The sequence below is a fragment of the Saccostrea echinata genome, unplaced genomic scaffold, assembly GCF_033153115.1.
Source record: "Saccostrea echinata isolate AGI-Se365-2 ecotype Australia unplaced genomic scaffold, CSIRO_AGI_Sech_v1 ptg000057l, whole genome shotgun sequence".
Lineage (NCBI taxonomy): Eukaryota > Metazoa > Mollusca > Bivalvia > Ostreida > Ostreidae > Saccostrea > Saccostrea echinata.
This window is the reverse complement of record NW_026889806.1, coordinates 2,516,131-2,539,534: the sequence shown is the minus strand read 5'-3', so window position 1 is coordinate 2,539,534 and position 23,404 is coordinate 2,516,131. Positions and strand designations below refer to the sequence as shown.

At 33.0% G+C, this 23,404-nt stretch overlaps 2 protein-coding genes and 1 long non-coding RNA gene across 3 annotated transcripts in view; 1 reads left to right on the top strand and 2 right to left on the bottom strand.

Annotated features, from left to right (window-relative positions):
• The window catches only part of LOC133174370 (transforming growth factor beta receptor type 3-like), a 35,751-nt gene extending 31,157 nt beyond the window's left edge, over positions 1–4,594 (top strand). The window contains exon 17 of the mRNA XM_061309486.1: positions 10–4,594. Within this exon, the coding sequence (XP_061165470.1) occupies positions 10–104 (95 nt within the window). The 3' untranslated portion in view covers positions 105–4,594. The remainder of the gene's footprint in view (positions 1–9) is intronic.
• A 2,674-nt stretch (positions 4,595–7,268) lies between these two features.
• Positions 7,269–8,429, bottom strand: LOC133174314 (uncharacterized). The gene is made up of 2 exons (XR_009719116.1): positions 8,214–8,429; positions 7,269–7,912 (listed from the first exon to the last, which is right to left on the bottom strand). It is a non-coding gene; the product is annotated as an uncharacterized LOC133174314 (long non-coding RNA).
• Positions 8,430–10,628: 2,199 nt separating this feature from the next.
• Positions 10,629–23,216, bottom strand: LOC133174222 (target of rapamycin complex 2 subunit MAPKAP1-like). Its single transcript, XM_061309296.1, has 11 exons — positions 23,034–23,216; positions 22,658–22,746; positions 21,984–22,097; positions 21,403–21,560; positions 16,600–16,769; positions 16,282–16,458; positions 15,314–15,423; positions 13,605–13,712; positions 13,235–13,369; positions 11,817–11,948; positions 10,629–10,973 (listed from the first exon to the last, which is right to left on the bottom strand). Exons 1-11 carry the CDS (start codon positions 23,165–23,167, stop codon positions 10,771–10,773), a joined length of 1,530 nt encoding a protein of 509 aa, XP_061165280.1. The 5' UTR covers positions 23,168–23,216; the 3' UTR covers positions 10,629–10,770.
• Positions 23,217–23,404: the final 188 nt, after the last annotated feature.

Genomic DNA, 23,404 nt, shown 5'->3' with positions numbered 1-23,404 from the left:
GTTTTGTAGCCCCAATAAAGCATGCTGTGGCATCTCGAGCAGTACTGGATGGTAGTGGTGAATCAACACCAATGTCTACAGCACCACTACAAATCAACTCCTAGTATCACTAGGGGGACAAAGGGGATAACTACTGCTTTAGCAATGTAAATTCAAGCAAAGCAAGGTATTCCTAAAATGAAATTATGGCATGTTCCAGTGTACATACAAAACGATTCTCTATTAACTTCTGAGTATTATTTGTGTGATATTAAGACAGCAAATGTGTTAAGTATGACAGAAAAGAAATAGTAGATGTTACCATGGAGTCAGTGTTGTCATGGATTCAAGAAAAAAGAACCATGTTCAAAATGGCGGTACATTACCATACAATGGTCAGCACCACAGCTTAAACCAAAGAAAAGGATATATTGTGGATTATAGCCCCTCATATGGGGTCTCTCAGGATATTAGCAGCACCTGTTAGCTGTGTTGGCTAATGGCAGCCAAAATTATTTTGGAAGTTAATATTTTGAAAACTAATAGACACATTGTATGATAGTAAATGTATTTAATTATGGAGGATTACTGCCTCGGATTTTTAAAATGGCCACAATTTTGGTGAGCTTCCTATTGTTATATTGATTCCCAGCCAGAAAAGAAGGGGAGAAGCTTCAAGTTTCTTGGAGTCAGAGTTTAAACTAAGGAAGTTTTTAACCAAGTAAAGCACTCAGCTAGAGCAAGTTAACATTAGGAATAAAATTGTCTTTGTTTTGTAAAACGGGTAAAATCAGTGATTATTGAAACATGGCCAGACATGTTTGTTGAGCAGCCATTTTGATTCACAGTAGATGATACATCATTTATGTAATGTCTAACACATGATTCATTTGCTGAATATTTCTATTACCTACCTGTATTTCTAATTTGTGCCACATATTGTTATCTTCTTTTTTTTTGCAAATTATTTATTTATTCTTTCAAAATAATCAGGATAAAATGCAACAGGTACATGTTTATCTTAGTATTTGTATTCATACAGGCATTCTGTACTTAAGAAGACCCATCTGTTTGGTGAACTTACAATTGATGAGAACAGGAAGCTTTTTAGTCTCTATACCTCAACTACCTTTAAAATCCTTCAGGTTTCAATCTTAAGCTCATTATTTATGCAATATAAAAGGTCAGGGACACTGGAAGGTCAGGGACACTTTTGTGCCTTTGCAAAATAAATGGGGGAAAGGGATCCTTGTTTTAAATTACTTCTTGAAAAAGACAGAGTCATGTTACATTTGATTCTGGGAAAAAAAGGAATTAAAAGTAATGGATAACATAAAATGTATTTAAAACTTAAGTTTTGAAAAAATTTGTGAAGGCAAGAAAGAAGGTTTGTGAATAATTTTGGTAAGGATCGCAAGCAAATATCCATATATGTTGCTCTGTGAACAAACACCGTGTAGCTTGATTTGTTCATCGGTTACCTCAGTATATAATGTAAATGCAGGGAACCTGTCAAGCTGTTAACTTGCTCTAGCTCTGTGTAGAGCATAAATGCATTTAAAAAATGATCTGGATGATCTTTTGATGTAAATAGATATTGGTGTTTCATGGTAATATACTACATATATACCTATATGTTTTTATATCTCGACTATTATCACCATGAATACCAGTGAATATGATACAAACTATAAACCATTGAGTTATAATCTGTAACCATTGAAACTCATATTTATTTAGAATGTTAAATAGAGTGGAGAATTTGTCTGTGATGATTTTAATGTAAAAACATATTTTTAACCTAGAATGGATCTGAGTCAAAGTGCTACTTGTCTTTGTTGGCAGGTATTTGGTGTATATTCTCTTAAAAGGAAATTCAGAATAGTGCTAAATTGTCATCTTTTTTTTTTTTTTTTAGAATACAGTGACGTTTTAATGGAGAATTTATTCTCTATGTCGTGTTAGTATAATAGATTCTTTGTTCAGAGGGATAATTGAAATGTTTGTATTTTTCATAATCAAATTGAGCAAAATTTCGGGGGTTATAATACATGACCATGCATGAAAGATCTGTTGTTTTTTGGGTAGAAAGGATGCTCTCCTCTCTAAATTTTTTTTTGTTGATATTTTTTTTTTAGTTGAGACTTTGTAAATATGAACTGCCTGTAGAATTTCACTATGTATCTTTAGACCTGTAGCATGCCAAGCCGTTATTGAAGGGGGCTGCTTTATGTCGTCGGGCAGAGAAGGTGACCCGCGGTTGTTATTGATGTCAGTGTTGTTATTTTGTTGTTTATGAAAAGTTGTTTGTTGGGTATTATTATTCTAAGTGCTGTGTGTGACATTTTTACCAATGCATTATGATTTGTTTTTGTTTAAGTTTTTCAGTGAAGATTAAAATTATTGACAAAATTATAACCTTACTCTCGTGAGTTCATGTACATTGTATATGGATAGTTATAGTTGGAAAATATTGTCAGAAATTTCAAATTTACATATATATGCCTAAGTTGTTTGATATGATGGTAAAATAAGACTGTTGCTAACTGACAAGACCAGACATATAATTTCTTTCCATTTAGAAATATATGGTAATTATGTTTCATTTATACATTTACATTTTTATTTATAACAAAAAAATTCTCATTTAAAAAACCCCAGATCTGTTATACATTTTCAAAATTTTAAGTTTTAAAAAAATGTAACTAAAGGTCAGGATACATTTATTCTAGGCAGTTGTAAGCAGCAATATTCTTCACATCACCAAATTTTGTGGTAAAACTTAATATTGAATTAGCATTTCATTCATAAGAAAGACTGAAGTTAAAACACATATATATATATATATTGTTAAAAGGCAGCATAAATTTTGTATGTTACAATGGTCACTTATAGGGAACCTTTCATGTAGCTTAATCTTCAATTGGATCACTACAGATATCTCATACATTTGTTTTGTCTGTCTGTTCGTTTGTTTCTGTATTTGCACCGCATTATATTCTGTGTGGTTTTATTTTTTCGTCAATATGTCTACCTCAGTTATGGGTGCTGTTTTTAAAGCACTCATTTTAATATAACCATTTTATAAATAGTTCACAAAATATGCATTGCACTAGTATTTCTCATTTTTGAATTTCTTGCAAAGAGTTGGCAGTGAATTAGAATTTCTTGCATTAAAATTTTGATAGAGTTACTGGCTGAATTATTTAAGTTGCTAAGATTAATTCCAAAAAAGGTTGTGTGCTAAGTTATAATTTAGAAATTGCACTTTTAAGCAAAAGTTCAACTGAAAAGATTTAGATACATTATTGAGCAATCTTTAACGTAGCATTTAGGTATGATTTTTGTCTGTTAGAAGTTTCACTTTACATTCTCATTGTCTGTCATTGAAAATGAGCCTTTGTTGACCAACATTTTCTCCTGTTTTTATTCAACAAATCATCTTCGTACCTAATAGTTGTCAAAATGTTGAACTCATATCACATTGACCTGACCTCAGTCATGTTTAATTATCACTACAACGTTTTATGCAGCCATTTACATTGTTTGTTACCTCATGATCGTTTCATTATGATCATCGCCATATCAAAGTCTTATTTTGGGGTTTAACAGATTCAGAAACATGACAAGAAGATGGAATCTTGATTGGTAATCAAATGCAAAAATGTACACATATTCAATTTTTTTTTTTTTAAGAAATTTTTTGAATACATTTCAATTATTTATAATGAGCTTGAGCTCTACCTCAGTTTTTTTTTTCTTTTAAAATTATGTCATTTTATCATTTTACATCTTTGTTTTGAAATGTAAAAATTTGCATGTAAATAAGTGCTGTATTTATATATCATAAACCTGTATATTGGCCATTGATAGGTAGTTTTCTCTGTATGTACATATATAAGTATCTGGTTTAAATATGGCAGGGAAAAAATTATCGCATTGTTAATAAACATAGCTTTTAAAATATTGGCAATTAAATAAAAAATTCAAATTATTTACAAAAGTTACAAACTACATATACATTTCATATTTATAGTTCCTAAAAATAAATGGCAAATACAAAAAAAAAATGTCCAGAATTTTTGTCCCTTGAAGTGAATTTGTTTGAAAAATATAAAAATCAATGTATAAAATATGTGTAGCAAATTTGTTGTGTGTGTTTTTTTCATTGTAATGATAATTGTCTGTATGCTCATCAGAACTCTGTTAAATTATTTATGCAGCTTTTTGTCGTGTCTTTGGACAGACTTTATAATCCCGGTGCCATAGTTCATCTTTGAATCTTGCTGTTGAAAATCCTTGATAAAATTTGTGAATAAAACAGGATTTTTAAAAATTACAACTGTTTTATGTATTGAAGGTAATTTGTGTGATTGTATACGATGGTCTGTAATATTATAACCACGAGATGCAGGCGAGTGTGTTTGCTGTAGTGACAAACAAGTTTAATGGTCAGGATTTACAATTGTAAGACCTATTTATCTACCTCAAATGAACCTGTTGTACATTTTTTTTTTAAAGAAAACAGATTTTTTTTTCAATGTAATCTTTGCTATTTCATTGTCATCTATGATAAATTTTCATGTATCTGATGAAATAAAATGTATAAAGTAGATGAAGCTGTGTTTGTTATTATACCTGGCTGCTAATAATACTGCACCAGGGGCGTCCTAAGCACTGACTGACATTGTCAGTTACGGATGGAATGACTTCTCATTGCCCTTCATTGTGAAAATTGTGTGTAAAAATATCATGATATTGTGATGTTTTGGGAAAAATCGTGATATATCGCTATACGAAATTTTTGGCGATACCCATTCCTATTGCGCCCTCAGTTGAAATTGGTGTATGATCTTTATCACAGATTTTGATTTCATTGGATTGAAAGCCATTCTTGCCCATGATATTGTCTCTTCCAATGCATTTAGTATCCAAAATATGATGCTTTCTGATATCTCCTCTTTTAGAATGAAACATCCCTCTGCTTTCTAAAAGCATGATGGTATTTTCCCCTTCCTCTACACTACATGTATTTTTAATACATGGCTGTAGGACCCTCGATCCCCATCCAGACTTGGGGTCAATTACTTTGAAATGTAATTAAATACTTTGAAATACATTGAATATTTTGTCAATTACTTGCAATTACAATTGCATTGATTTTTACAAATGTAATTAATTACTTTCAATTACTTTGAAGAATGTAATTAAATACATTTCAATTACTTTTGTTTCCCTTTCAAAAATCTTTAAGATCAAATACATGTAAATTTAAGGTAGGGGGGATATTTAAAATAAATAATATCAGGTGCCTGTCATGTTTGTGTGTTTCATCAACATAAGACCTAGTCCTACATTTATCAATTGACTGCCTTTATAAAATTTGATTAAAAGCAAGCTTTCAACAGTTTATGAATCAACTATAAAATACTCTCAAATTATTTCAGCTACCAGGCAAGCTAATCATGTTAAATTGTAAATGTTGACAAATAATTCTTTTTTTATGTTATAACTATTTCAGATACCAAATGCATACATGTATATAAAGATTAAAGATTTGTTTAAATGTTAAAATAGTGATTCAATATTTAGTTCTTTTCTGAAGTATAGATATACATGTAGTAGAGCATTCTAAATAGTATTTAATAAATCACCTCTACTGGTCATATCTTTGAATTTAAACAAAGCATGGTATAAAATTATATAAAACTTTGGAGGGTTGTTTTGATAGCAATTTACAGTTGGGAGTTGAAGGGCAACAAGGCAGGTCTTAATGACACATTAAATTATTTTGTATTCTTTTGATGATCAAGCAAAAAAAAAATTGAAATGTTTTCATGCCGATACCAATGAGAGGTAGAATTTTTTTTTTTGATAAACATAAAACTAGAATTAATTCTTTATGTGCATTATAATTCTAAAACAAACTAATATTTTTATAAACAAGCCAATAAAGTTTTAAGAATTTGGAAAACAGAAGGGCTTCTCTGAATAAATTAAATTAACTGTAAAATGTGACTCTTTTGGAAATATTTTCCTATGAAATACACATAATATGTATTATGTAAAGTAATTGAAATGTAATTGAAATTACAGGGTATTTTTTCAATGTAATTAATCATATTCAGTTACAAGTAGTTGAAAAAATGGTCAATTACAAATTACTTCCAATTACTTTGAAAAATGTAATTACACTCAATTACAATTATTTTTTTCAATTACCCCATCCCTGCCCCCACCCCCAATAATTTTGACGATATATAGAATACTATAGAAAACATAGCTACTATATGCTTGTGTCCTCTCAATAGTATCTTCTGTTGACCTTTTTTTTGCTTGTCAAGAAAATTTTGAACTTTTGGTAGAGCCCCCCCCCCCCCAACTGAAAATGTTTGATCCCCCCAACTGAAATTCCTTCCTACGGGCATGCAATAGCCTCCACGGATTTTTTTTTTTTAAATCTGCATGATAAACTTTGTATGGAATCCCGTTCGGTGCCGATGCAGATCTAGCTTTCTTCTCTACACTTACTACTTCTCTTGATTCCTTAATGTTCATCGGTGCATCTTGTTCTGGAACACTCTCTATTCTTTCACAGTTTCCTAAGTGCTCCCATTGCCTTTTATCATTCTGTCTGTTTTCTGTTTTTCTGCTAGATGTTATTCCTGTTCTTCTTTCGTGCTTCGTCCCAAGTATTGGTTTTGTAAACTTGTATGGGTTGGCAACAGACATTGCAACAAGACCTTGACCTTAAAATAATACATGTATATCGTACATTGACATTGGTCGTAACTTTTGCACCCGAGGAGACAAGGCTTTCATAATTTTTTTATATTACATATCCTTTCAAAATATAAAAAAATATATATATAAGACAAGTCAAGACAGACGAGTCAGTAACAATATACCATAAATCATTACAACCCAACCAATAAGACCCCGAAAGGGGAGAACCACAATTCCTGAATTTGCTCGTTTGACTCGGGTGACCTATAGAGTTGATATTTACTGTAGAGGTAGGTTTTAGAGGAATACACATGTAGATATTTGTATCACCGGGTCATAAAAAGTCAATAAAAATATCAAGATCATTTTAATCAAGTTATATCTTCAGTATGTATTTATACCCCTCTGGAAGGCCATTTGAAAGGGGGGGGGGGATTTGGCAGAAATGTTTGGGGTGGTGAATACAAATACAAAGAATGGACAATGCCCTTTTGTACATATACAAAATCAATACTGCATATTCTTCTTTGGACAAATTTACTTGATTAAGCACACTAGAAATCACAAAATCTTTTACTTTTATTGCATTTTCTTCGTGAAAAGTGTCAATCCTATTTTTAAAATATGTCTTGCCAACATGAAATTAATATAAAAGTACAAATTCTAACATCTAGCGAAATACTTAATCGGAAGTACTGATCGGTTGCTTTGGAGTTCTAGCTGATGCTATAATGTCTTAGAAGTGCATGACTTTGCACTGGGAGTGAAGACACTCGGCACACCTCGGCCGATTCGTACCTCTGATGAAGGTGACGGAATCAGCCGAGGTTTGTCGAATGGGAGTGAAGAATTTTCAAGAGGTATGTCGAGATATTAAGGTAAAGTTTTGCAACATTTCTTAGTCCTTTAAGAAATCAAAGTATTAAAATAAAATAAAATTCCAAATTATTTTCCAAAGAATTGACTGACGCACACTGTCGTCATAAAAGTTCTACATGTTCCACCAGTTCAGACACTTTCCTTCGCTCTGATTGGTTGTCATTTTTCGAATGTCCTTTATCTAATTGGTTAACTTTACAGGGACTTTTGTGATGCACACTTTGCGCTGATTGGTCAGAATTTGAAGACACGTTGTTCCAGACATTATTTATGGAACTCTGTGATTTGTTATAAACGTGTTTCTTTGGTTCTTTACGTGACATATCTTCTGAAAAGCACAAAATGTTGCACCAGTATTTACCATATATGTTATTTTTGCGATATTTGACATAAAGAAATATTCTAAGATAAATTGCTTAAGACGACAAACTTTTAAAATGTTCCTGAATGATAAAGCTAAAAAAAATATATAATATAAATGAACACATTTATCATACACATCAAAAAATTAACCCTATTAGATCATTTCATACTTCTTTACTCGTAATTCCTTTTTGTTATATCTTACAAAAATCAACAATACACGTACTATAGATCTACATGTACGTAAACGTGTACATCCTACGTACCTTATAACAGTGCCCCACCTTTACACAGAATCCTCTAATTAGCGTCAAAGACTGCAGGAAAACGCGTCAGACTCGATCTTCTCCTAGCTAGGAGATTAGATTTCACAATCTATTTACCATCGACGAATGAGATCTTTATTTTTCCTGAAGAGTTTGATTAAGGTCCACATTATTAATAATAAACTACCCATAACGTTCCGGGCGTAGCTCAAGGGTTGTACATCACCGCATCGATCACGGTATCGTCAGGTAGTAGACTGCAAATATGGGTAGTTCTAATGCCTTTTAGTGGTTTTTTTAATTAATACTTAATGAGATTGTACCTATAGGAAACATACTAATTATTTGCGGATGAAATGCACAGTGCTTAAAAATGAGAAGGAAACAAAAAAAAGTTAATTAAATATTGCACTATTCAGTGTTCTGGGAATTCGATTTTAAGCGATTTCGCATGATGTATTTCAAAAAGAGAATTTATAACAGTGACTTCACTAAAATGAAATGTATTTTTCAACGCTCTTGGCGTCTGTCGGGTGAACAATATCTGATCTTTTTCTAAAAAAAAATAATCTGGGTTTGTGGCAAAGTCAAGAGCCATTATTATAAACAATTAACTGGCGTTTTAGAAAAATAATTAGGGAAGCGTTTTTAAAATCATATTTAGCATATTTATCCTCTTTTCGTTGCTATCGGAGTACTATTGAAACTGTAAAAAAGATGAAACATAGTCGCGGAAGATACAATGTGACTCGGAGAAAAATCGAACAGCTCTAGTATTTATGTGCCCTGTGGCATTCGCTAATAGTACAGAGGTAATAACAGAAAAGAAAAATATTTATATCGTGGCCACATGAATCAATAAGAAATGCCTATTCTGAGAATATTTCAATCAATATAGATTCCGTGCGATCTCATCTTCCCGACAAGGAACTAAGGCTGGTATAAACGTGGAGATTTTGAGTCTTTGATGTACGCTGCATGCCTTTTTAAAAACTGATGACAGACGCAATGAAAAAAAAAAAGTTTCGACAACGGCTACCTCCCAACGATTTGATTTATGTCAGCTTTAGACGGAAAATATGCCATTCATTAAGATTCAACTTCTTGGGAGGTAGAAGAGGGTTTACATATCAACACAGTCGATAGGAAAAAAATAAACAAGCAGATTAACCGCCGAGATCATTTTGAAGATCAAAGTGGTTAATACTCAGGCATTGATTGATTTCAATATAGCAGTTGTTAAACAAACCCCTTTAGTGAAATAATTAGACTGGATGATCATAAACGCAAATTTTTTTTTTTTCCATTTTGGTTACCGTCAAAACAGCATTTAAAAAATTCCGATACCCTTCTAGTAATGTTAATAATATATTTGCTACGAAAAATATTGACTATATATTATAATTAAACTATATTTATAGTAAAGCAATAGCTGACCACTTGACAGATATGAGGTTGCGTAATTTATTTCCAAACAGCAGTCTGTTACCGTTCTTCGTACATATATATTTTTTTTTTTTTTAAACAGTATTCCCTATGCAAAATGAATGACGTTTCCTGCAATCTCTCAATAAAAGATTTGATAGTGCAGAATTAGAGACGGTTTATGGATGCTTAATTACATTGTATTATGCCCCCGAAATCGATCTTGGTAAGTGACTTTGGGCCAAAGGGTTTGACACAAAATTGAACCATGATCATTTGAAGAAAAACACGAAACAAAAATTTGAAAATGTGATAGTCTTCTTTGGTTTCTAAGTTTTTAATGAAATCAGAAATTAAGCCAGATGTAGCTCATGATCAGGGAATGTGTCAAAAATTGTATAGATGAATAAGGATGGCTGCAGAAAGGAAGAATTTTGAACTTCATAGAAATTTTACAATTACTTAATGTTGTAGAAATTTATTTTTTGCATCGTTTACAACCAAAATTAATCTATTGTTAAGAAACTTTGTATTTGATAACTTAATTTTGTGGTGTGCCTCAATCACAAAAATTGCACTCAACAAGAAATTATGAAGCCACAGCAAGTTTTTCACATTAAAAAGACAAACAGTATTGCTTATTAGTTATGACAATAAATATAATATATACACACTGTATAGATACAGACACACACCATTACTCCAACCTTACCAAAAAGAAAAGGGGGGTTTATCATGCAGTCACATGATGACATGAAATAGGTTCTTCTGAGCAACATCATGTGTTCTTTCTTCTTACTTCAAATTCTTATTATAGAGTGGCCAATTCTTTAACTAGGTAACCTACATAATCTTAAATGATTTTCAAGAGTGTTCACAATGTTGATTCCACAAGCCCTTATAAAGTATACCCAAATTTGTCATTAAAACATCAGTCACAAGTGCTCATAAACCTTAACCAGTAAAAAAAAAGAACTCAAAGTATTTGGATTATTTTCTGAGATCTTTTTTATTTTAAAGATTTTTTTCATATTTATTTCTACATATTGTTTTCTGCAATCCATATACATGTATCTGTGGTAAACTGCACCTGAGATAGTTTGACACGGTATAAATTTATGAATGATAAATGCTAACTAAATCTTAACGACTCTCTCTTCTTTAGCTTCCTTTCCTTGTTAGCAACATAATCCTTTCGTACAGGACTAAGCCTCATTTCCAGAATATTTTTAATTTTTTGCACTATTTCGTTAGCTATATCTTCATCAGTTTCAAAGTCATGGTGTTTATAACTGTCTTTATCAGTAAAATAGGTCAGGCGGAACAGTGATTTCCCTGCAAAAAAATAATTTTACTTGAAAAATACAAAAAAAATATAAAAACTGGAAAGTATGAAAAAAAGATTCTGTTAACCACCCAGAATCTTGATTCATTCCATTCAGCAAATTCAAGTAATCAATAAAATAACAAGAGGCCCATGGGCCACAATGCTCACCTGCATAATTATGGCCCTTCTTGTTCTTCATCAGTGGATTTTTTTCCTATAAATTTTGATTTAAACTTTGATCACCCATTGAAGCCCCATCCTACCCCTGGGGGTCATGATTTGACAAGCTTGAATCTACACTATCTGAGGATGCTTCCCTATAAATATGTCTGATCATGGCTTTGCTGTTGTTAAAAAGAAGATTTTTCCTATGTATTCCTATGTAAAAGTTTGATTGCTTTCACATATTGGCTGGCCCCACCCTACCCCTGGGAGTCATGAATTGAACAAACTTGAATCTACACTATGTCAGGAGGCTTTCAAGTAAGTTTCATCTTTTCTGGTTCTTGAGAAGAAGATTCTTAAATGACCCCACCCAATTTTTACTATTTCTTAATTACGGGGTATCTCCCCTTGGAAGAGGGTGTGGCCCTTCATTTGAATTCCCTTTACCCAAGGATACTCTGTACCAAGTTTGGTTGAAATTGGCTCAGTGGTTCTGAAGGAGAAGATGAAATTTAAAAATTATAAAAAGTTTACAACAACAACAACAATGCCAATGACAGCCAACAGACAAATTTTGATCAGAAAAGCTTATTTAAGCCTTCAGCTCAGGTGAGCTGAAAAGTGGTATTTGGTGACACTTTTGGTTCACTTTGACTTTCAGGTGGAAGAAGTCTGATAATCCTTACCATTTGATTTTTCCTCTATTATGTCTGCTGAGGCTATCGTATCCGCTGGATAAGTAGCTGCTTTTTGTCGTAGGAACTTGACGGAACCCTTTGTTCCTACTGGGTCTATTTCTACTTTCTCCCCACTTATCCCTACAACAACAGATAACGGTTTATTCAATAATATTGAATAAAATTCAATGTGCTGCTTTATCCTTCAATTCCAGATGATACATGTATGTACATGTATAATACTTTCACAATAATACAATCTGCATAAAAGTGTGTGTACTGTACAGCAGGTTAAAATTGCCATTGGAAAAGATCAAGATTTGTTCAATTTGCAGCAAATTAAAATTGTCTGAATTCGCTGAAAAGAAAAATTATACCAACACTTTTTACAGCACTGCAAGTATTTTGCCTGTGTATTGTGTCGATTCTGAACCCGATTAAAAAGATTGAAACACTGTACTGATCCTGATTTGAAATCAAAATGTATGATTTACAATGTTACGCATTCTGATAAATTTTCTTTTCCTTTCTTTCTTTTAAATTAATATTCTTGAAATACATACGTGTCTATATTTAGGGATTTATTCAAGTGATTTTAACTTGTATCCAAATCTATTAACATTCATGTTAAAAAAGAAGCCCTTGGGCAGGTGTTCGTTATAGAGATGTTTTGAGTTGAGTACCAGGTACAGATAAGTATTTAAATCTCCCTGAATCTAAATCGGTTGTCAGTACTGGTCGTTAAAATTTCAAACTGTTAATAAAATTGGTTTAATGTGTTTTACTATGTTAAGTTGCTTGATTAAAGATAATAAGACTGAGTAATACACACGGATGAAATCTAACAATACATTTTATAGGTAATTACATCTCATCTCCACTTGGTGGCAGAATTAAGGGTTATTTGTAGATATTTTAATATTTATCGATTAAGATTTAAAAACACCAACAACTACATATTAGTGATTGATCCGTACATCCTCATAATTAGAAAGATGGTCTACATCTCCGCTATGTTAATTACAGCTTTTATGTTTGCATGGAAACACAGAGTTAACAAATCTAATCACAGATAGTGGTAATATTTTAATTTATCCTTATCATTTTTAAACAATTATTCTTTGTATGTTAAATCTGCAGAATTTTTATTTCAACAAATACAGCGAATATTAACTCCATGAGTTAATTTCCTGCTGTATAGTTTTATGACCCAAATAATTGTATTTCCAATTTACAAGTGAAAGCCATCTATAAAAATTCTTTTTTTTTGACCTACACACTTTAAACTAAAATCATCGACAATAAGTGCAGTCTTTTTGAATTTTATCCCTTTAATATATCTCACCTTGTAGTAGTAAATTAACATCGTATGATACCAAATTTGGTCATGTACCTGATCTTTAATATTAACAGTAGAAACTTTATACCTAGCTGAACTTCTGTGTTAGTCCGGAGTCTGTGTATCATGTTGACTATGTAACTCTTATACTGGTGACTCGTCAGCGAGTCTGCGATGGTGGACATGTCACCTTCTCTCTCATCCTCCATTTCCCCTCTTGTACCTATTCAGCAATTAACAAAGTGTTTGTTTCAATTGAAATATCATTCATAGTTTTAATGAAAAACAGACAAACAAAGTTAATATAATTTTGTAAAAAAAATAATTAAGTACTGTATCAATTACATATTTTTTTGATTTTACATTTTGGTAGATTGCTTAAGTATAATGTTGTAAATATCTCAATAATATGTATCTTGACACAATAATGGAAAATAATTTCAGCGTAAAATACAAACTGTTTTCCCTGACAAGACAGAACTCAAGTGTGTCCATGCTGGCCAGTGTAGCATCCAGCTCTAATGACACGCCGGGCTCACTCTGTTTCTCCATATTGTACTGCTGACCTACAGAGGAAATTCAGATTACTACCATTTTACTCAGTCTAATAATATTGTACTGCTGACCTACAGAGGAAATTCAGATTACAACCATTTTACTCAGTCTAATCATTTTGTACTGCTGACCTACAGAGGAAATTCAGATTACTACCATTTTACTCAGTCTAGTCATATTGTACTGCTGACCTACAGAGGAAATTCAGATTACTACCATTTTACTCAGTCTAATCATATTGTACTGCTGACCTACAGAGGAAATTCAGATTACAACCATTTTACTCAGTCTAATCATTTTGTACTGCTGACCTACAGAGGAAATTCAGATTATACCATTTTACTCAGTCTAATCATATTGTACTGCTGACCTACAGAGGAAATTCAGATTACAACCATTTTACTCAGTCTAATCATTTTGTACTGCTGACCTACAGAGGAAATTCAGATTACTACCATTTTACTCAGTCTAATCATTTTGTACTGCTGACCTACAGAGGAAATTCAGATTACTACCATTTTACTCAGTCTAATCATATTGTACTGCTGACCTACAGAGGAAATTCAGATTACTACCATTTTACTCAGTCTAATCATTTTGTACTGCTGACCTACAGAGGAAATTCAGATTACAACCATTTTACTCAGTCTAATCATTTTGTACTGCTGACCTACAGAGGAAATTCAGATTACTACCATTTTACTCAGTCTAGTCATATTGTACTGCTGACCTACAGAGGAAATTCAGATTACTACCATTTTACTCAGTCTAATCATATTGTACTGCTGACCTACAGAGGAAATTCAGATTACAACCATTTTACTCAGTCTAATCATTTTGTTCTGCTGACCTACAGAGGAAATTCAGATTACAACCATTTTACTCAGTCTAATCATATTGTACTGCTGACCTACAGAGGAAATTCAGATTACAACCATTTTACTCAGTCTAGTCATATTGTACTGCTGACCTACAGAGGAAATTCAGATTACTACCATTTTACTCAGTCTAGTCATATTGTACTGCTGACCTACAGAGGAAATTCAGATTACTACCATTTTACTCAGTCTAATCATATTGTACTGCTGACCTACAGAGGAAATTCAGATTACTACCATTTTACTCAGTCTAATCATATTGTACTGCTGACCTACAGAGGAAATTCAGATTACAACCATTTTACTCAGTCTAATCATTTTGTACTGCTGACCTACAGAGGAAATTCAGATTACTACCATTTTACTCAGTCTAATCATATTGTACTGCTGACCTACAGAGGAAATTCAGATTACTACCATTTTACTCAGTCTAATCATATTGTACTGCTGACCTATAGAGGAAATTCAGATTACTACCATTTTACTCAGTCTATAATCATACTTTTAACATAAATACTTGCAGATACAATAATAATAGGAATTTTTGTGATCTACTCAGAATGTTATGCTATCATATTCTGAAATAAATACTTTCCGGTACAATAAAAGCTAGCTAACATGAATTTTTCTAATTATTCTGTGCTTAGTCTAAGATCTTTTGAAATGCTGTTTATGTTAAATTACACAACAAATTAACCTTGCAAACAAAATATGTATTGTACAATAAAGGTCACCTGGTCTTATCTTGACTTTCCTCCTCTTTAACACTCTCTGTAGAATTTCTCTAATTGTTGTATTCATATTCTCTACTTGAAATTTGTTAAAACCTCTGTTTGGAACATGCCTGAAAACAAAAATAAATACATGTGTATTTTGATCAGTAGACTTTGATCCATTGATATGCAGGCTCTCATTTATCTAATAGAAGATCTGAAAGAAGGTTAATGTACCATTGATGAGAAGCACAATATATGCATTAGGAACATGTCTGATAAATAAATCCAATCTCTCATTGATAGACATTGTAAATGGATTAATCTATATGATGACTGAGAAGGAATTAGAGAGATTAGGGGTGAGATCAAGAGATCAGTGTCAAATAAAAAATTACAGTAAAACATACTTATAGTGAATTGCCAGGGATGGAGGATTTTGCTTTGTTATAAACATTATTCATTATTTCCATTTAGTCCCCATTATTTTTAAAGCCACCGGAAAGAAAATCACTTCACTGTAAGCATCAATTCATTATAACTATTAAGAGTGTTTGCAATAAGCATGTTTTACTGTGTATTAAAAGTTTCTGTTGTCCACCATCAAAAGTGTATATTGTACATGAGACTATGTTATTGGTATTTGAAATGATTCTTTTTTTATGAATAAACAAAAGAAATTGAAGTTATTTACAGTCTTATAAGTACTAATATTTGTTTCATTATCAAATTTCAATCAACTTTCATCAAGTTTAGTCGGGGGGTGGGGTGGGGAGTTTGGGGATCATCTTCATGAAAACTATGTGAATTTAGTTTTTTGTCAGACATTGAACTTTTGATCTCATCCTTTATGTCATGTATGTATGGATTCAGATAAGCCATTGTATCTAGAAGATATTATTCATAATGACACACACTAATTGTTCTTGCATACTTGAAAGTCTTGATAACACTTTACATCCATCAATTGTGAGTACACATTCACTTACACAGTTACAACATGTGTGGAGCGGTTATTGGCCGGGGGAGGAATGTCTTTTTCTACCAGAGCCAGCTTAGAGAATCCAAACTTAGAGACAGGTTCTCTATTATCCAGACTGGGGAAATCTGTGTCTACTTCTCCATCATCTTCAGCGATATGAAGGCAGTACATCTCTATGTTCTCACTGCATAACATGAAAACCTTATACAACTACACCAATTGACTTACTATTTTTAAAGGTTCTCAAATGATCACTGTAGTCCTAAAGTACAAATCATTGTGCCTATTTATTCTCCTAAAACAATGTTAAATTCAAACTTCTTACTTCAGCTTGGGTTCTCTTTCTTCATTGGTGTATTGCCAGCAAATTAGACCAATCAGATCTTGAATTTTAGCTGTTGCTACAACAATGACTGTGATTGGATATTCCCTCATTCCTGGTGGACACATGGTTAAAAATATGTCAATTTTCTTAGAGAGAGTTCCCACACTTGCCTAAAATGATAAACAAGAGGCCCATGGCCACATCGCTCACACTGTGACTATGAAAAAAGCAAAAATCAGTTCAGTATTGAAAAGCTTAAATGCATAAGTGGTCCAGACCTACCGTTAAAAGGAAGGTATAATTTGAACAAAATTGAATCTACACTTACTAAAAATGCATACATATTTCTGAGGCTATTATTGAGGCTTTTTTTTCTACATGTTTGAACTTTAATTATGGCCCCACCCTACCCCCAACTCATGATTTGAACAAATTTGAATCTACACTATCTGAGGATGCTTCCATATAAATATAACCAATCATGGCTTTTTGTTCTTGAGAAGAAGATTTTTCGTATATATTCCTATATAAAACTTTGATCACCCATTGTGGCCCCACCCTACCCCCTGGGGTCATGATTTGAACAAACTTGTATCTACACTACCTGAGGATGCTTCCATATGAATATAACCAATCATGGCTTTTTGTTCTTGAGAAGAAGATTTTTCGTATATATTCCTATATAAAACTTTGATCACCCATTGTGGCCCCACCCTACCCCCCTGGGGTCATGATTTGAACAAACTTGTATCTACACTACCTGAGGATGCTTCCATATAAATATGACCAATCATGGCTTTGCCGTTCTTGAGAAGAAGATTTTTAAAGATTTTCCCTATATATCCCTATGTAAAACTTTGATCGTCCATCGTCCTACCCTATCCCCGGTGGTCATGATTTGAACAAACTTGAATCTACACTACCTGAGGATGATTCCACATAAGTTTCATTTTCCTGGCCCAGTGGTTCTTGAGAAGATTTTTAAAAGATGCCATTAATTTTTCACTAATTTGTAATTATCCCTTGGAAGAGAGCGTGGCCCTTCATTTGAACAAACTTGAATCCCCTTCACATAATGATACTCTGTGCCAAGTTTGGTTGAAATTGGCCCAGTGGTTCTGAAGAAGCAGGGCTAGAAATAATTATTTTTGTTTACTGGTCACTCAGGCTATCGCCGTAAATTTTTACTGGTCAGCTTAGTACTTTCACTGTCCCACTGGGCCAGTAGATTTTAAAAAGACTGGCCCAAAACCATAATAATAATAGTAATATTATTTTTATATTGTGATACTTAGAAGTACAACTTAAAAAAACAAGAAACAGCAGAAGTTGGGACACACAACCCTGTCAAGTTAACTAGCCAGACTGTGAATGAATTTTATTATGCATAAAAAAAAATGCTGTCCCAAAGGGCATATGCCCTCTGCAATATACTAGCCCAGATATAAAATTCACTGGCCCCAGACCAGCGGGCCATCAATTATTTTGAGCCCTGAGAAGAAGATGAAATCGTGAAAAGTTAATCAACGACAACAATTTCGATCAGAAAAGCTCATTTGAGCCTTCGGCTCAGGTAAGCTAAAACACTATAGGGAAAAAAAAATCAACTAACAGCACTTATAAGGAGATAACATTTTTAGAGATATTTGCATTGAGCCAGCATAACTACACTACTTGAACAAGATGTGTTTGACAGCATTGTATGGCAACTTATAGCCAAGGTTAAACTTTCTCAAATGCCAATCAAATATGTTGGTACCCAAAGTAAGGTCTTGTTTCGAGGAATATACCTGTGAACAAGAGGCCCATGGGCCTTGAATCGCTCTTCTGATAAACTGTACAACCTATCACTTCTATTTGAAGTATCCTGTATATTTACATAAACCCTTGAAATTCCAATTCACACTCTGAGAACCCAAGATGATTTTAAGCCAATTAGTACCTGAGAGTTGGTCATGATGACCTACTTATCACTTGTCATTCTCTGAGGACCCATCAACTAAGTTTGATGATTCTAAGCCAATTAATACCTAAGATATTTTTTAAAATTATAATCATAAAATTTTATAAGTAGGTCAAAGTGACCTACTTTTCAGTTGTTTTACTCCAAGGACCCAAGATGCATCAACTGACAAAGTTTGATGATTCTAAGCCAATAAGTACCCAAAATAGTTAATTAAAGCCATAAATTTTCAAAAGTAGGTCACAGTGACCTACTTTTCAGTCAACCTACTCCGAGGACCAAAGATGCATCAACTGACAAATTTTGAAGATTCTAAGCCAAATAATTCCTGAAAATATTAAATACAGCCATAAAATTTCAAGAGTAGGTCAACGTGACCTACTTTTCAGTTGTTGTACTCCGAGGACCCAAGACGCATCAACTGACAAAGTTTAATGATTCTAAGCCAATTAGTACCCGAAATATTTGATTAAAGCCATAAATTTTCAAAAGTAGGTCACTGTGACCTACTTTTCAGTTGTTGTACTCCGAGGACCCATGACGCATAAACTGACAAAGTTTTATGATTCTAAGCCAATTAGTACCCGAAATATTTTATTAAAGCCTTAAATTTTCCGAAAGTAGGTCACGGTGACCTACTTTTTAGTCGACCTACTCCGAAGACCCATGACCCATCAACTGACAAACTTTGATGATTCTAAGCCAATTAGTACCCGAAATATTTAATTAAAGCCATAAATTTTCAAAAGTAGGTCACAGTGACCTACTTTTCAGTCAACCTACTCCGAGGACCAAAGATGCATCAACTGACAAAGTTTGACGATTCTAAGCCAATTAGTACCCAAAATATTTAATTAATGCCATAAATTTTCAAAAGTAGGTCACTGTGACCTACTTTTTAGTCGACCTACTCCGAAGACCCAAGATGCATCTACTGACAAAGTTTGATGATTCTAAGCCAATTAGTACCTGAAATATTTAATTATAGTCATATAAATTGAAAAGTAGGTCACGGTGACCTACTTTTAAGTTGACCTTTTTTGAGGACCCAAGATGCATCAACTTACAAAGTTTTATGATCATAGGACTTAAAATGTCCAAATTATGCCTCTAAAACGCTTTGAAATCAAATGCCTGCAAAGTTCAAAAAGTAGGTCACTGTGACCTACTTTTTAATAAATATGTTTTATGGCCCCAAGATGCATCATCTTACAAGATTTAATGATTCTAAGCCTCCCCGTATTCGAATTAATGACCTTAATTGTTTTTAAAAAGATTAGCCATAAAATTCAAAAAGTAGGTCAAGGTGACCTACTTTTTAGTTGACGTACTTTGAGGACCCAAGATGCATCAACTGACAAAGTTTGATGATCATAGGCCTTAAATTGTTCAAAATATGCCTCTAAATCATTTTGAAAAAGAATGGCCGCAAAATTTAAAAAGTAGGTCACCGTGACTTACTTTTGAGTCAACATGATATGAGGTCCTTAGATGCACCAACTGACTTGAAACCACGCCCTTTGCCCCAGGGTAAATCCCCGTGCAAATTTTAATCTACAACATATCCTCATCCTTTTGTGTAAGTTTGGTGATAATCTGCCCAGTGGTTCTTGAGAAGAAGATTTTTTAGCAACCAGTACTTTTGTTTCTATTTTCCTAATTATCTCCCCTTGTTAAAGGGTCACAACCCCAGTTTTAGTATTAAAGGGAGCCCTTGGGCCAAGGATACCCTGTGACAAATTTGACAATTATTGGCCAAGGGGTTCTTGAGTTATGGCCCATATTCTAAAAAGTTTACGCACACCGCACAAATGGCCATAGCATTAGCTCTTTGAGCCTTTGGCTCAGAAGAGCTAAAAATGAAAGCCCTAGCAACAATCATTGAACAGATATGGAAAGGGTTAAATTTTTTCAAAAGTAAGTCAAACATCAAGGTCAAGGTCAAATGGTCAAAACTGATGGTGCCCAAGGAAAGGCCTTCTCACAAGAAATACACTTGTTAAAAAGTTATGGCCAAGGTAAAAGTTTTTCAAAAGTAGGTCAAACAATAAGGTCAATTGATTACAATTGTTGGTATCCTAAGGAAGATCTTGTCACAAGGAAAAGACATTTTAAATATTAAAGCCCTAGCACCAACTGTACAAAAATTATGGCCAAGGTAAAAAGTTTTCCAAAAGTAGGTCAAACTCCAAAGTCAAAGTTGTTGGTATTCAAAGGTCTTGTCACAAGAATTACATATGTGAAGTATGAAAGCTCTAGCACCGACCGTCCAAAAGTTATGGCCAAGGTTAAAGTTTTTCTAAAGTAGGTCAAACTCCTAGGTCAAGGTCACAAAGTCAAAGTTGTTGGTATCCAAAGGAAGGTCTTGTCACAAGGATTACATATCTGAAGTATGAAAGCCGTAGCACCAACCGTTCAAAAGTTATGGCTAAGGTTAAAGTTTTTCAAAAGTAGGTCAAACTATGAGGGCAAGGTCAAAGGGTCAAAGTTGTTGGTATCCAAAGAAAGGTATTTTCACAAGGATTACACATGTGAAGTATGAAAGCCCTAGCTCCAAATGTTCAAAAGTTATGGCCAAGGTTAAAGTTGAGTAAAATTTTGCAAAACTGGGTCAAACTCCAAAGTCTAGGTCAAAAGGTCAAATATGATGGTACCCAAAGAAAGGAATACACATGTGAAATATGAAAGCCACAGCTCCAACCAATCAAAAGTTATGGGCAAGGTTAAAGTTTTTGTGGATAGACAGACAGACAGGGCAAAAACTATATACCCCAGAATCTTCGATACGGGGGCATAAAAACAAAGTAAAACTAAAATCTACAATTAAGTTTTTAACACACCCTTCCATCAAACTTTGCATATTCAAGGAATGGATTTTCTCCCAGATTAGCATAGTTTTCAATTTGCTGAGACAGTTTGGAAGCTTTTGAAAATTCGCCCGGGTCCGAGTCTGGGTAGGGCAGAGACTTCTTTTCAAACAAATGACCTTTATCTTCAGCTGCAAAAGAAACAGGATTTTTTTTCTTTACAATATATCATAATTACACAGGATTACAAAGTAATTATTTCAGTGCATGAAACACATCTAACACCAAAATGCATTTGAGTTCATTCTTTATAAATATAAAATTGCCTGAGAAAGAAATAGCCAAAAATTTTGAAATATATGGCATGGATGTCATATACTGTTTAATCACTAATTTTCATGGGGGTTTAATTTTCATTGTTTTCGAGATATGAAGACACCCACAAATTCATGTCCACCACGAAATGCTAAATGTCATATACACAACTACTCAACAATTCTTCATCCACAAAATCAAACCCCCTCAAACCCATAGTTTTTCCCTCAAACCATGAAAATTTGACCCCACAAAAATAAGTGATTTTACAGTACATGAAGTAGTCAGCCAGTCAGTACCTGTGTAATCGGATGGACAGTCGCGCCATGAGATATTTTTCACTTTTCGTTGACTTTTCTTCTCCTTCTTTAATCTTTCCAGTCTCTGTGCAGTATTGGATCTTAATCTATGTCCTGTTGGAGTATATTGTTAAAATATATCAAAAGTTTATCTTAATTAATAATATATTTTTCTTTCCAAAATCTATTAATCTTTTTTATAGGATTTAGCTGAAAATTGGAAGCATACTTGTACTTCAAAAAAATTATTACCTATGTTTAATGGAAAGGTTAATGTAAACACACCAGATAGTAGTACTCCAATAAGACGATATTTCTACTGTCTGCTTTAGAATGCATGGTCTCAAGAAAATATGTGCACATCAGCTCTTAAAATTTCATTTTCAATTTTTTTTATTTGCTTTGGGAAAAACCCCTATTAAAGATTATTCTTTTCTAACTGCAGCCACTCTACTCACTGAAATATGAAACTACCATACATAATTAACCATGTTAATTAATGCACATTTCATGATTTATACATGTACCACATTTCTTATGAGTCAAACCTGTCTGGGGAGATGCATTAAAAAAGGGAACAGTGACAGAGACTTAATTACCCGTAACTTTGATCAGTAAATATGCAAATAATTCAGATGTTAGTTGATATTTTGCATGTAATACAAAATACACACCATATCCCATGTCTGGAAGGATGTCGTAAGAAGTAGAAAGTTCATGATCTGAAAACTCTGTACCACTGTCAGTTAGGGATCCATCTAGCCTAAAAAAAATTATATACATTGTAGATCCACATTGAGGAAAAATTAGAAATATAATCATTTTAGTCAATTTATAACTTAATTTTCAAGTTAAATTTACAGGGAGCAATATTCCCCTATATCTGATCCCAGCTGTTCCTATCCAAGCATGTGAAAATCAAAAATCACAACTAAGTCTTATTATTAAAATGTAATTGATTTCTTGTCTATGTAAAGAAAAGAATAAATTTTATTACATGTTGAAAAAAAACAAGTGTTTAAACTAATTTTCCTTAATGCAGTTTCATACCTGGATGATTTTTTTGTATCTCTGTCAGCTTCATCATTCTCAATGATTAATTCACACATGCCCGTATCATCACTTGTTATAAATGAATTACGTATATGAGAGAGTAAAAAAGCTGTATTGTCCATCATCGCCATGACTCTGCTCTTTGTGAAGTCTATCTTTGCACCAAAGTTTCAGCTCATTCTGTAATTACACAAATTAATAGATCATTACAGTATTATAATGCTCAAATGTCTAAAAAATGTTACATACTGTAACTTCTACACATAGTTTACATTTTAGATTCATATGTGTAACCAAAATAATAATAAAAAATCTGCAGCATCATATCATCAGGATGAATGATACTGTTCAAAAATAGATGAGATAGC